This window comes from Molothrus ater, chromosome 16, assembly GCF_012460135.2.
Source record: "Molothrus ater isolate BHLD 08-10-18 breed brown headed cowbird chromosome 16, BPBGC_Mater_1.1, whole genome shotgun sequence".
Lineage (NCBI taxonomy): Eukaryota > Metazoa > Chordata > Aves > Passeriformes > Icteridae > Molothrus > Molothrus ater.
The window spans coordinates 7,496,073-7,510,718 of NC_050493.2; the positions used below are offsets into that span (position 1 = coordinate 7,496,073).

The 14,646-nt window shown below is 39.1% G+C and overlaps 1 protein-coding gene across 1 annotated transcript in view; it reads left to right on the plus strand.

Moving 5' to 3' along the window:
- The window catches only part of DNAH3 (dynein axonemal heavy chain 3), a 54,866-nt gene that overhangs the window by 29,062 nt on the left and 11,158 nt on the right, over positions 1–14,646 (plus strand). Inside the window, exons 36-52 of the mRNA XM_054516499.1 lie at positions 150–391; positions 1,000–1,100; positions 1,179–1,284; positions 2,325–2,454; positions 2,938–3,174; positions 3,562–3,665; positions 4,702–4,996; positions 5,456–5,635; positions 6,671–6,794; positions 6,874–7,030; positions 7,474–7,617; positions 8,157–8,823; positions 8,929–9,094; positions 9,426–9,642; positions 10,174–10,356; positions 11,258–11,456; positions 12,391–14,532. Of these exons, the coding sequence (XP_054372474.1) occupies positions 150–391; positions 1,000–1,100; positions 1,179–1,284; positions 2,325–2,454; positions 2,938–3,174; positions 3,562–3,665; positions 4,702–4,996; positions 5,456–5,635; positions 6,671–6,794; positions 6,874–7,030; positions 7,474–7,617; positions 8,157–8,823; positions 8,929–9,094; positions 9,426–9,642; positions 10,174–10,356; positions 11,258–11,456; positions 12,391–14,532 (5,394 nt within the window). The remainder of the gene's footprint in view (positions 1–149; positions 392–999; positions 1,101–1,178; positions 1,285–2,324; positions 2,455–2,937; positions 3,175–3,561; positions 3,666–4,701; positions 4,997–5,455; positions 5,636–6,670; positions 6,795–6,873; positions 7,031–7,473; positions 7,618–8,156; positions 8,824–8,928; positions 9,095–9,425; positions 9,643–10,173; positions 10,357–11,257; positions 11,457–12,390; positions 14,533–14,646) is intronic.

The window sequence follows — 14,646 nt, forward strand, 5'->3', positions numbered from 1 at the left end:
GGAATTTCTTATTTACTGCTACCTAGGTGCTACATATCTGAGTTCTTTGCTTTGAGATGGAGTAGGATCCTCATGAATCATCTTGTTCAGCTATTGAATAAAACTAACCTATCACATTCTCAAGCTCATGTATTTGCCTTTTTACACAGCGAACGCCATGGATGAGTTTGCTGTTGAGTACAAAGTAATTAATCCCAAAGCCATTACTATGGGGCAGTTGTATGGCAGTTTTGATCCTGTAAGTCACGAGTGGTCAGATGGAGTTCTTGCCAAGGCCTTCAGGGAACAAGCATCTTCTACCACAGAAGATCGCAAGTGGATTATTTTTGATGGCCCTGTGGATGCAGTTTGGATAGAGAACATGAACACTGTGCTGGATGATAATAAAAAGGTAGCCTAGTTTTTGCCCTTACCCTCATCCTTGAATAAACATATTTAATTTTAGTAGTAGCAATACTGCTACTGCATTAGTCAAAGGAGGTGTGAAATTCAGGAAAGGCTGATGTGCCTAAAAGCACTGCTTTATTTCCCCAGTTGTGTGAGTGGCTTTAGATGGTGTTAGATAATATTAATCCATTTCTTTTCCCTAGAAGCCTTATCTTCCTATTTCTTTATTGAAATGAGGCTGATCATTGAGGCTTTTTTATTGACCCTTTTAGGAAACTGAAATACATGGACTCACTTCTGTGACTGAAAACTGAACTTGCTTAAATTACCTCGAAAATAAGTGAATTTTTAAAAAGCTGCAGGTCGTAACTGCCTTTTCTTGCAGAGTTATTTAAAGTTAGAGCATTGTTCTCTGTGCCTCTGCAAGCCTTACAGTAAGACATGGAAACGTTGAGGCAAGGTCATAAAATATCATGTATTGTAAGGATACAAATGAATGAATGAGGAGTGACACTAAGTGGAATGTTCAGTGATTTTATGACAGACATTGCTCTGACTGTATGATCAGCACTAACATGACTAGACCATGTTTATGTGATGCTCTTCTTCCAGTTATGCTTAATGAGTGGTGAAATAATTCAGATGAGCTCAAAAATGAGTTTAATCTTTGAGCCAGCGGACTTGGAGCAGGCATCTCCAGCAACTGTCAGCAGGTAATGTGAGAGCACTCAAGGTTCAACTGTCCCACCTTGCACATGCATTCCTCTACCACAGGTGTTTGTTCTTCCCAGGTGTGGTATGATCTATATGGACCCACAACAGTTGGGTTGGAAGCCACTGAAGGATTCCTACATGAAAACTCTGCCTCCAAACCTGCAGGAAGAACACCGACAGCTGGTGCGAGACTTCATTTTTTGCACAGGTCTAATTAGAAGATGAACTATAAGGTGACATTCACAGTTTGCCCACTTGAAGGCAGGCATGCAGAATCAAACCTTTTTTGTTATTACCATTAACAGTTTAGTCTTCAAAACCTTTTTCACCTCATTTCTTTTATGAAGGAGAGCTCTTTGTGCTGTGTATTGTGCAATGTTTTCTGTAGATGCAAATAAAAATAGGTGTTGGTGAGAATCAGCTTTTAATGAAAATTTAAAATCCCTATTACTGGGCATTAAAATCTAGTAAAATAATTGGAATAATATTAGGATTGGAGCTGTAGAAAACTTATTTATATGATTTGAGAAGACTCCCTTTGAGTTTTTGCAGGAAATTAGAATCAAAATCCAAAGAAGTACCAAGACCAGAAGAGTTCTTTATTTATAGTTTTTTTAGTTCATCAGAGTAAAGTAATTATTCCTTAAGCAACAGGTAGCCTAACCCTTTAGTGCATCTCCCTGAGTACTAGTCCCTGGGAAAAGGTTAGGTCCTGATTTCTGTCCTGTTTTCCAGTTTGAGTTCACAGAGCAGATACCACCATGGTCAGTATTTACCCTCATGCTGTGGCACTCCTGCAGGCCCCAGTCAGCCCCAGCATGCTGGAATTTCTGCTGTGGCACAGTATCTGTGTTTGGTCCTCTCTAGGGGGCCTCTCTTTAAGGGAGGATGAAACCCTTGCCTTTGTTTCTGTTGGAATAATTTTGTTGTTGCCTAAACAAAACAGGAGTCTCTCTAGGCTGAGCTTCTGCTCTGCTGTCTGGATTAGTAACTGGGTAACAGAATTCCGGCTGGAAACTTCTCTGTGTTACAAGCATCTTGTTTTCACCATCAGACAGTGATGGTGTGATGTTGTGAACATTTCAGTACTGCCTCACACGGGCCTTTCCTGATCTCTCTGCCAATTTCTGATGCCTTATGTTTGACTGAGGGTGAATTGAGGGGCAGTGGGGAATGTGGCAAGTTCTGCATTGTCACACAGCTGTTTCATTTTCTCCTGGTAGGTCGATGACTTGTTTATGTGGCTAGTTGAGCCTTGTTTAGATTTTATTGACCATCATTGCAAATTCATGGTAAAAACGTCCTCTCTTCACCTGAGTAACAGCTTGATGAAACTCTATTCTTCTCTCCTTGGTAAGTACCCTAAGCTGCCTGGGTTTTATTTCAATTCTTCTTTTTTTTTCCTGCCATGTCCCAGGACAAAATGCATCTTATAAGATGCAAGGAAATATCAAAGGAACTCCTTACTGTTGAGTTCATATAACACAGTCAGTGATCTCACTGATCAGTATTATTAATAGGTCTTTACATACAGAGCTTTCACATTTGGAAACTGGTGTCATTACAAAACTAAACATGATCTTGCAAGTGTGTTGTATGTTTTGGTTGCTGTTTGCTACCATCTGAAGAAAAGAGTTAGGACTATTTTTCTTCTAATTTCATTTTTATTTGTAAACAGTATCTTACACAGACAAGATCCTCCATTTGTAGATTGGCTTCATTCCACTGCAGACAGTGCTCTACTTTTACCTCAGGATACTTTTGCAAAAATGCATTTTGAATTGGGATTTATGGTTATTACTGGCTTTTAACTAAAATTCAAAATATGTGTTTTAGATGAAATTAAGGAATGTGATGAAGAGGACAGTGAAACCATGTGTGCTCAGCAGATCACCTCATGGCTGCAGGGCCTTTTCCTTTTTGCTTTGGTGTGGACAATTGGAGGGATCATCGATGCAGACAGCAGAAGAAAATTTGATTCGTTTTACCGCAACTTGCTCAATGGAATGAACGAGCAAAACCCACGCCCTAAAAATGTGAAGATTAACAAAAGCAATATCTTCCCAGAAAAAGGTGCTTCTTCATAACTGTGCTCACCTGGCCTTTTATAAAGCAGTAAGAAAGCTTGGCGCTTGGTGTGCCTGGCAGATGTTAAGTCTGCAGCAGAGCCACCATCTGCCAGGCCTTGGGCTGCACCGTTGGGTGCCCTTCCCTGGCTCTTTTAACCTGGAGTAGCACATGCCTCCAGTTATACTCAAACACTGTGGCTGAATCTGACCTAAAATCATTTGGTGATGATAATGGCACTGGGGGGGTAAAACTGGGGGGGTGGGGGTGTATCTTGTGTACTAGAAAGCTTCCATTACCTCACAGTCTTGGAAATCTCACACTAAAATTAATGAAGTTAATTTTTATAATTTAATCAGTGGGGTTTCCTATGTTGTGTTTTTCAATTAACAGGGAGTGTTTATGACTTCTATTTTAACAAGCGTGGCCATGGGCAGTGGACCATGTGGACAGACTACATCACAAAGGAAGAGCAAGTTATCGCCCCGGGGGCTAAGGTGCACATTGCTATCTTTATTATGCAAAATAATTATTTGACTAGATAATTTAGAGGTATGAATAATTATATTAAGTTGTTTGATGATTGCTTTGCAACATTTCATTAGTCTCTGTGAGCTCCCTTTCATGCTTTTGTCTCAATTCTGGTACCACTAACACTGGAAGTTCAGCATGCAGGTGAACATGGAGCCCTGAGGTTGCCTGGTGGTTAAAATTTGGGTTCTGCTTTGTTCTCTGACAGCATTTGGTATTGGGGAAACCATGGTGGGAAAAAGCCAAATCCTGAATTTCCATTCCTTAATTTCTGCTTTCAGTGGTTGATCTCATGATATTGTACTATGAATTATTCAGAGAAAGCAAGCAAAGAGACTGGGATGTGGGGAACAGTACTGAGAGTCCTGGATCCCCTCCATTTCCAAATAGGGGCACTCAGATTTTGATGACAGCTGTGAACTGACTGGAAGGGAAGCACAGCAGAGATCTGCAGATCAAATTTCAAGATAACTTAAGCTTGTTCAACTTTTCATTCCACTGTAGTTACCATTGTCTTGTCTATTAAGTACATGAGAGATGTACTTAATATGATGGCATTTCATTCTGCTGCCAAAAATCTTTTCTTGATATCAAAGCCACAGCTGCTAATTTTAAGTAAAAAATGATGAAGAGAAAAAAATTTCCATACCAGTGTTCCTTTCCCTTTGCACAGTAGGGGAACTGAACTAGGCCATACTTAACTCAGTAGTTCTCCAGGCTTTATATATTGTTTGTGAACCATAATATAGGTAATACTGGTTATGCTATTGACTGTAGAAGCCCTGAACAAGAAGTGGGGCCATGGTATTTACTAGAACCTTGTTATAACTTAGGTTTTCAGACAATAGAACTTTTTAAAATGCAGAACTTTTAAAATGCAGAACTTTTTTAATGGAACTTTTTATGTGCTGCAGGGTTCCTGTAGTTGCTTGCAAAGAGTCATGTTGATTAAGGTATTAGATGTTTGATTTTCATGTTTTATTTTACTTTCCTGTGTAACAGGTATCTGAGCTGATTATTCCAACAATGGAAACTGCCAGACAAATGTTTTTTCTTCAAACATATGTGGATCATAATGTCCCTTTGCTTTTTGTGGGTCCCACTGGCACTGGAAAAACAGCTATAACAAACAACTTTCTACTGAAACTTCCAAAGGAAAAATACATCCCGAGTTTCATCAACTTCTCTGCAAGAACATCTGCTAACCAAACCCAGGATATTATTATGTCTAAGCTGGACAGAAGAAGAAAAGGATTATTTGGACCTCCAACAGGGAAAGAAGCTATAATTTTTGTGGGTAAGACATATTTATTTCATTTTAAAAAAATAATTCTTGTTCTGGTTTTAGGCAAAGGAAGTGGTTCACCAAGACTAGTAAATCTGGATTACCTTAGTGCTTTTTTCAGGCATCCAGAGAATCCTAGAACCTCCTGAGCTGGAAGGGACCCAGAGGGATCACCATAGGATTAGCACTGCCCTTGCTGAGAGGTTTAAGTGATGGTTGTCTTCAGAATAGTTCTTAGAGTTGCAGTGGGACATGACATGAAATAAAACCAAATCACCAGCCACACTTAGTTAAGCCATCACCTTAATTATGCCTGTGAGGTGTAATGGTATTTGATTTTGGTTAGTTCAGTGGGCAGCAGGAATAACAACACACAGCCTTTTTCTACCTCTAGCACAGTTATTTTTCCTTAGAAGAAAACTGAATTCCCAAACACTGAGATTTTTTATTCAATGTCTGTGTTTTCCATAGATGACCTAAACATGCCTGAAAAGGAAGTGTATGGAGCCCAGCCAGCTATTGAGCTTCTCAGGCAATGGATTGATCACGGGCACTGGTACGACAGGAAGGATTCATCCCACCTCAGTATCATAGATGTCCTGCTTGTCACAGCTATGGGTCCCCCTGGGGGAGGCAGGAATGACATTACAGGTAGGAAATACATTACTATGGCAGGAGGTTGTCTAGCAGACTGAAATTAAGGAGTGGGTTCAGGTTTGCTGATGGCAAAATCAACATTTATCTACAACTGGTGGATCTACAGGTGCATTCACTGAATGGGTCATTCCAACTACAGGTCTGTTATGTTCAAGTTCTAATCTGTACCTCTACCAGAGGGAGATTAATCACCATTAGAAACAGTTTTTAGAGTTGATTAAACTGTGAATGACAGAAGTTATTCTAAAATTAGTGATGGAGATTATTTCTGGTTTCTGTTATTTGGAAAAGGGAGGGAATACATCTGCTTGCCATGTCTCTGGCAAGTCTCTTCTGAAATTTTATCTCCTGCTATTAAGGTAGGCTGCTAGGCTGCCTGCTTTTATTTACAGGAATGTTACCTGCAAGTCCATGATTCCTGTCACAGCACCATAAGGGAGGTTATATTTTCTAATGAAAAAATTACGTAAATAAAAGCCCTAATGTACCTGCAGCTTCATTATTATAGGTTATATATAGCTGCATTGTTATAAGGCACTTCATGCTACTTTGCTTCTTATAAACACTGTGATACAGGTATAACTATGTGTGTTCTGAGGAGGCTTTGTGAAAATAAGTCTTCTGATACAGCTAAATTTCTAAAATTTACTCATGTGTAGACTGATTCTTTTTAGGTGAAAGCCAATAACAAAATGCTTGACTTTATAAAGGTTTTACTGTGTCATATCACAATCAAAAGGCTGATGTGAGCTGAAATTTTAAATTGGGTAATAGCCTTGCAATGATGATTCATGTTTTACATATTCAAAACAGTTGTTTTAAGTTAAATACTTATAGAAAATATAGTCCAGTTTATATTTCTTTTGCTTCACTGCTAGGGCAAAAATTTGCCAGAAACAGAATCATGAAGCTGGTGCCAGATTCAAATGTTTTTTAATGACAGGCAAACCTAGAAGAAGAAAGCTGAAAGGTAGAAAAATATTTGACCATTTAAATAAATCTCTCTGCATCCTTCTGTGTGTGTTCCAGGACGCTTCACACGGCACTTGAATATTGTCTCTATCTGTGCTTTCAATGATGACATTTTAACCAAGATTTTTACTGCAGTTACTGACTGGCACTTCAGCAATGGCTTTGACGCTTCATTTCTAAGGTAATGGGATCAATTTACTTTGTCTTTTCCCTGTGATTTATCTGCAAAAGTTAAAATTGTATTTCTTTTCCTTCTTAAGGCTGGGTAAGATGATGGTCCAAGCGACGTCGGTGCTGTATAAATTGGCAGTTGATAATTTTCTCCCAACTCCTTCAAAATCCCACTATGTCTTTAATCTACGGGATTTTTCCAGGGTTATTAAAGGAGTTCTGCTCTGTCCACACACTCATTTGCAAGTAAGTTGTAGTTTCATTATATTGATGTAGGAGAGAGCAGTGAAAAAAGTTTATTTTTATAATACATGAACAACGATTTCAATAGATTTACAGAATTTAAGATTAGAATAGTCCCTGAATTCCTTGTTATGTGTTTTCTGTCTGTCTCTGAGGGAGAGAGCTGTCATTTTGTTAATACTATTTGATTTGATTCAGTAGAGAAAAAATGCTTTGACATGAGAGTCCCAGTTTGTGTTGGCAGGAAGGACAGGATGGTAACTAGGTGAGGAATCCAGTTAAGTTAGCAGATGCTGGGCCATGTGCTGAATGGCTTGGGATTGAAAGATTCCCACTGAGTTTAGTACAAGGTGTAGCAAGGTCCAGATGGACATTTCTAACCTTTTCTCTTTGAACAAATCCTGCCTGAGCTATATTTACCCATTCTTTTATATTTTCATTTTCAGGATGGAGATAAACTGATCAGACTTTGGGTTCATGAGGTTTACAGAGTTTTTTATGATCGCTTGGTTGATGACGATGACAAGAATGTTTTCTTTCAGATGGTACAAGAGACAACATTAAATAGCTTCAAGCAGAACTTTAATAAGGTATTTTTGGGTAATGTGCTGGGAGCAAGATGATACTGATGCATTTTCAGAAATACTTAAACATTGAGATTAAATCAGTATTGGATGCATTTTGCAATATTTTGATCAGTGAATTTAAAAAGTATGGACCATCTTCTATTCAGCATTGAGTATTCATATCAGAATGATTCATAACTTCTGAGGGATTCTGAGTTAGTAGAAAGGACCACCTGGAATGGAATGAATATCTTGCACAGCATTTATCTGTGCTTTTACCCAAGATAATTATTTGGATGATCCAATGGGTGTAGTGGGTACCTTTCTGAGAAGCCTTTTTAGAACTATCCTATATTTGACAGCAGTATTCTCTGTGAGGTATGCATATATGGAAACCTGCATGTCAACCTACAGTATTATTTTCCAGACGAAGGTTGTAACTAAAACATGAAAAGCATTGCTTTCTGCAATATTAATGCTATGTAGATAAGGATTATTACAACTTTAAGGAAAATAATTCTCTAATAGCTAGAATTATCTGTTGATTCTTGTCTTTTTGCTAGGTACTGAGTCATCTCTCACCTACTGGAAAAGTCACTGATGATAATATTCGTGCTCTGTTCTTTGGAGACTATTTAAAGCCGAGCAGTTCTGTCAGAATTTATGATGAAATCACAGACCTAAAGCAGCTGACAAGCGTGATGGAATACTACCTTGAGGAATACAACAATATCAGCAAGGCCCCCATGTCCCTGGTCATGTTCCAGTTTGCCATTGAGCACATCTCCAGGATATGCAGGGTACTGAAACAGGACAATGGACACCTGCTGTTGGTGGGCGTTGGCGGGAGCGGCCGGCAGAGCGCGACCAAGCTCGCCACCTTCATGAACTCCTTTGAGCTCTTCCAGATAGAGATCACCAAGTCCTATGGCATCAGTGAATGGAAAGATGATATTAAACAAGTCATGCTGAAAGCAGGTGTTGGTAACAACAATGTGTCCTTTTTGTTCTGCGATAATCAAATAAAGGATGAATCGTTCGTAGAAGATATCAACATGCTTTTAAATACTGGGGATGTGCCTAATATCTTTCCAGCGGATGAGAAAGCTGAAATTGTTGAGAAAATGCAAGGTGCAGCAAGGATGGAGAACAGGAAAATTGAAGCCACGCCCCTTGCTATGTACAATTTCTTTATTGAGAGGGTGAAGAAAAATTTGCATATTGTCTTAGGTCTGTATATAATGTTTCTTAGAATGTTTTTATTTAGGTTTATTTGTTTTTCTGCTTCCTAGCTGCTAAGAAACTTAGGTAATGATCATGTTTTTATTTTTGCAGCCATGAGTCCTATTGGTGATGCATTTCGGAATCGATTACGGATGTTCCCTTCACTGATAAACTGCTGCACCATTGATTGGTTCCAAACCTGGCCTACAGATGCTTTGGAAATGGTTGCTAACAAGTTTTTAGAGGATATTGAGCTCAAAGATGACATTAGAAAAGAGTATGAGTTTATTTCTCAAGAAACATGTGAAGCAAAAGTTTGTTCCCCTGCCCCTTGTGCCTCCAATGTATTTGATCTGTCCTTATAAATGGACAAAGCTAAGCCAACTCTGGGATTTCAGTGCAAGTCAAAGATACGGAGACATATGTATCTGATGTTTTTGAAAACCACATCACTCTTTGAGAAGAGCCCATAATATTTCTAATAATGGGGAAAATACATTTCTGCCTTCCCTAACACTAATATGACTTCATAAGCTTAGAGTAATTTTTTGAGAATTGACCTAAAGACAGACTGTATTTTCAAAGTAATGTGGTAAAATTTCCCCTAGGGTTGTGTCAGTGTGCAAATATTTCCAAGAAAGTGTGAGAGACCTTTCTGTTGGCTACTACGCGACACTGCGCAGACACAACTACGTGACACCAACTTCCTACGTGGAGCTGATTCTCACCTTCAAGTCCTTGCTGAACAGAAAAAGGGAGGAAGTTGACATGATGAGGACTCGTTATCTTATGGGACTTGAAAAGCTTGAATTTGCATCTTCACAAGTAAGTTTCAGATGAAGATGCTGAATATGTGCCATAGGCACACTTCAGTGTGGGGTCTGTGTGGTTGAAACTTACAAAAATAAAATTTATTAATTTGTTCTTCACTATATTCATGATTCTATTGATAGCTTTCTGTAGAAAGCCTGCAGGGAAAGTTAGGTTTCTGCTTAGTAAGTTGAAGAAACTGTGATTTCTACATTTGGATTATAGTTCTTAATAGAAAACAAAATTAAAATGAAGGTACTCATTAAATGTTGAAGGAATAAATATTATAAATTTAATTATTTTCTTAAAATCTTAAAAAAGAAAGTGTATTGCATAGATGATGATAAATATACCTTTCAAAATCTAATCAATTAAATGAAACAGCTCATAGCAAAAATAAACTAGAGAACTAATTCTTTAGATCAAATGTCCTTTTTAGATTGTATTACTATAGGGGTTTCCTATCTTTATTCCTAAGACATCAAGATGCGAAATGCATGCAATGTTTGCACAGATTTCTTCTTGATTTCTTGTTGTATTCATCAGGTTGCAGACATGCAGAAAGAGCTGACTGACCTTCAGCCTGAACTGATTAAAACATCTGCAGAAACAGATAAAATGATGGTGAAGATTGAAAAGGAAACAGCTGAAGTAGATGCAAAAAAGGCAATAGTGTCAGCAGATGAAAAAGAGGCCAATGATGCAGCCGCTGTTGCCCAGGGTATTAAGGTAGAGCACAAGGGCTTGAGCCTGGAGCAGGATGGGTTCCAAGTAAATGGGAGCTGTGATAATGTGATGATGTGTTAATGGGGTGAGCCGAGCTCTTAAAGTAACAAAATTGCAGATGATGAATGACACTCCTAATAGAAACAGTAAATTCAGGCTGTTTGGAGTCTGACTGCATCTCACAGTCCTGCATAGCTTCCCTTTCCAGTTCACGTTCCAAAAGCTCTATAGCTCTTATTTCTCTACTAATATATTCTCATTTTCAGCAGATTGAATAATGAGTTTAACTGTTTCCAGACCCAAAGACAGTTAATTTAGAGTTAGCTGAGTTAATTTGGCATATGCTGCATGTAGTCCTATTAGGAATAACTTTAGAGGTAATGCCACAGCCAGATGTCTGTAACACAGAATTTCCTGTGGGAAGCCTCAAGATTCCTCAATATTTTTTCTGTAACTAGTTGTAAATGTCAGTGATATTTAATATGGATTATTGCTGAGATCAGAGTATATGATAAAGAATTTAAGCTATACAGTATCCATTTTTCACCTGATCAGCACTGTAAAATTTAAATAAGAACAACTGTATCTACTGTATCTAGTATTTATTTTAATTCTCATTGCTAAACCAGAGAGACTTCGATCTTGAAAGCTTGTCTGACTTTTTCAACTATCAGTTCAGTTTATGGAAGTTACTAATTTATCTACAAACCTTCCCTCTTTAAACTGTGCAGTCAAATTGTGCAAGCAGTTTTCTCTCCTAGAAACACAATGTTGTGAAGAGTCTGGTTAATGGGTATTGAAGAAGAGAGAAGGTTCTGTGAGGCTGTGCTCTAGTGGGGTGATCAGGCTGCAGGCCTGGTACTGGCTGAAGGTTTTTAGAGCTTTCTGCCCAATGTCTTCACAGGACGAATGTGAAGCAGACCTTGCAGAGGCTATGCCAGCTCTGGAGGCAGCAGAGGCAGCTCTAAACACCCTGAATCCTTCTGACATTACTCTTGTGAAGTCCATGCAGAATCCACCTGGTCCTGTCAAGCTTGTCATGGAGAGTATCTGTGTCATGAGGGCAGTTAAAGCAGAGAGGAAACCCGACCCCAGTGGCAGCGGTAATGACACAGCTTTTGTTATTCCTGCCCCAGGAATGGGTGGGTGCTGCTGTGGTGTGCTGGTGAGGTTCTTCTGGCATGAATGCAGCTGTGTGCACTGGAGGTGCATTTTGCTGGCAGTGACAAGTACACTGAGTAGTGGAGAGCTGCTTTTGGCATGCTAGCATAGTGCCCTTGCCTGACACTGTTGTACAAGCTTTGTAAATATGATCCCAGACACCAGCACAAAGTCATCTCTTCAACCTGCTTTGACCCAGCCTTGAGATTTGCATTGCCTTGAGGAACTGTGGGTGCTGGAGGTGTGCTGTGCACCATCTGCCCATGTTTCCCCTTGTAATCCCTGCTTCCAAACTATCTGTTGTGCTGGGAGAGGGAATTCTAGTTATACCTCTGCCATAGGTGATTATTCTAACAAGATTTTTCTGTGTGGTTTAATGTTGCTATTGTGGGATTGCACAGGATTTGCAAGGTAGAAAAGAGTCCCTTTTCTTTCCTCTACCTTATACCTATACAGTTGCACCCTTCTTCTACCTATACCTATACAGTTCAACCCTTCCGAATTACAAATAAGAATTATACAAATGCCTTTCATCCAAAATGATTTTATCTAGATTAAGAAGGAATAGTTCTACAGTTACTGATTTATCTAATAGATGATGCTAAGAAAGGCTGTATAGTAATTTGTTTCCCTTAATGTGCTTGGTTGATTTAGAATTAATAATGCAGTTAATAAACATGACATTGGTTAGTGATGCTGAAGGTCTTGTATTAATTCCTTTAGGTATTGATTTTCCCAAACTATTTAATAGTCTTTGCATAGTAAAACTCCATTGCCATATCATTGATGTTAATTCTTCATACGATGTTTCAAAGTATTTTTTTCAGTTTGAACATGCCTGTATTGAGCCTGATTTTAGTCTCATTTGCAATATAGGTAAAATGATTGAAGACTTCTGGGGGCCAGCCAAGAAACTTCTTTCAGATATTAAGTTCCTTGACAGACTAAAGACATACGACAAGGATAACATTCCTCCTCCTATAATGAAGAAAATCAGAGAAAAGTTTATGAATCACCCAGATTTTCAGCCAGAGGTTGTAAAAAATGTCTCATCTGCCTGTGAAGGCCTCTGCAAGTGGGTGCGAGCCATGGAGGTCTATGACCGTGTGCAGAAAGTGGTGGCCCCAAAGCGCGAGCGCCTGCAAGAGGCTGAAGCCATCCTGGACGTTCAAATGCAGAAGCTGCAGGTGAAACAAGCAGAACTCAAGGAGGTTGTTGATCGCCTCCAAGCTTTGCAAGATGAGTTTGATGAAATGAATAACAAAAAGATAGAGTTAGAGAATAATATTGAACGTTGTTCACAAAAGCTTGTGAGAGCTGAGCAGCTGATCAGTGGTCTGGGTGGAGAGAAGGACAGGTGGACAGAAGCTGCACGGTTGTTAGGAATTCAGTACATAGACCTAGTAGGGGATGTGCTGTTGTCATCGGGAACTGTGGCTTATTTGGGAGCCTTTACTGTTGATTATCGCCTACAATGTCAAAAGCAGTGGCAGGACCTGTGCATTGAAAAGAACATTCCGTGCTCCAGTGATTTCAGCTTAAGTAATACATTAGGGGATCCAGTCAAAATCCGTGCGTGGCAGATTGCTGGACTGCCAGTTGATTCTTTTTCCATTGACAATGGTGTAATTGTTTCTAACTCAAGAAGATGGGCTTTAATGATAGATCCTCAAAGGCAAGCTAACAAGTGGATAAAAAATATGGAGAAAACTAACAAGCTGTCAGTTATCAAATTCTCTGACACACATTATGTGAGGACATTAGAAACTGCTCTTCAGCTTGGGACACCAGTCTTGCTAGAAAATATTGGTGAAGAATTAGATGCTTTCTTAGAACCTATTTTATTAAAGCAAACATTCAAACAACAAGGAGTAGAATACATGAAATTAGGGGAAAATATCATTGAATATTCAAGAGACTTCAGGTTTTACATGACAACCCACTTAAGAAATCCTCATTATTATCCTGAAGTGGCTGTGAAAGTTTGTCTACTTAATTTCATGATTACACCTTTGGGTCTTCAGGACCAGCTTCTTGGAATTGTAGCTGCAAAGGAAAAGCCTGAACTAGAAGAAAAGAAAAACCAACTCATTCTAGAAAGTGCAGCCAATAAGAAACAACTAAAGGAATTAGAAGATAAAATTCTGGAGGTCCTTTCCCATTCAGAAGGAAACATCTTAGAGGATGAAACAGCAATTAATATTTTGTCTTCATCCAAGGAGTTATCTGCAGAAATCTCTGAAAAGCAACAAATTGCCTCTGTAACTGAGAAGGAAATAGATTCTACTCGAATGGGATATAAGCCAGTTGCTGTTCATTCAGCTGTTGTCTTCTTTTGCATCTCTGATCTGGCTAACATTGAACCTATGTACCAGTATTCATTGATTTGGTTCATTAACTTGTATGTTCAATCTATTGCTAAGAGCGTTAAGAGTGGACGTTTACAGGAGAGAATTAAAAACATAACTGACCATTTCACAGTGAGCATCTACAACAATGTCTGTCGTTCACTGTTTGAAAAGGACAAGCTGTTGTTCTCCTTCCTTCTAACAGTAGGCATTATGAAGGGAAAAGGCCAGATAGATGATGCAGTTTGGCGTTTCCTCCTGACAGGAGGTGTTGCTCTTGATAATCCTTACCCCAATCCAGCTCCAGACTGGCTGTCTAACAAATCATGGGCCGAGCTCGTTCGTGCATCTTGCCTGACCAATCTGCAGGGACTAATGGAACATGTCAGAGACAATTCTTCCAAGTGGAAGCCAATCTATGACTCTGTCAGGCCCCATGAGGAAGCCTTCCCAGATGACTGGAACTCACTGACGGGGTTAGATCGCATGGCTATTCTCAGGTGTTTGCGACCTGACAAAATTGTCCCGGCAGTGCAGATCTTCATCGTGGAAAACATGGGAAGAACATTCATTGAACCACCTACATTTGATCTTGGAAGAAGTTACAGTGACTCAAATTGTTGTGCCCCTTTGATTTTTATATTATCACCTGGTGCTGATCCTATGGCAGGTGAGATTGGTATTAAAAAAATCCTTTTTTGTCTGGTTAAATGTCACTGAGTCTGACTAAACAGTTAATAGTGTAAGCTCCCTCATTTGATCTTTAAATGTCCTTAAAGTACAA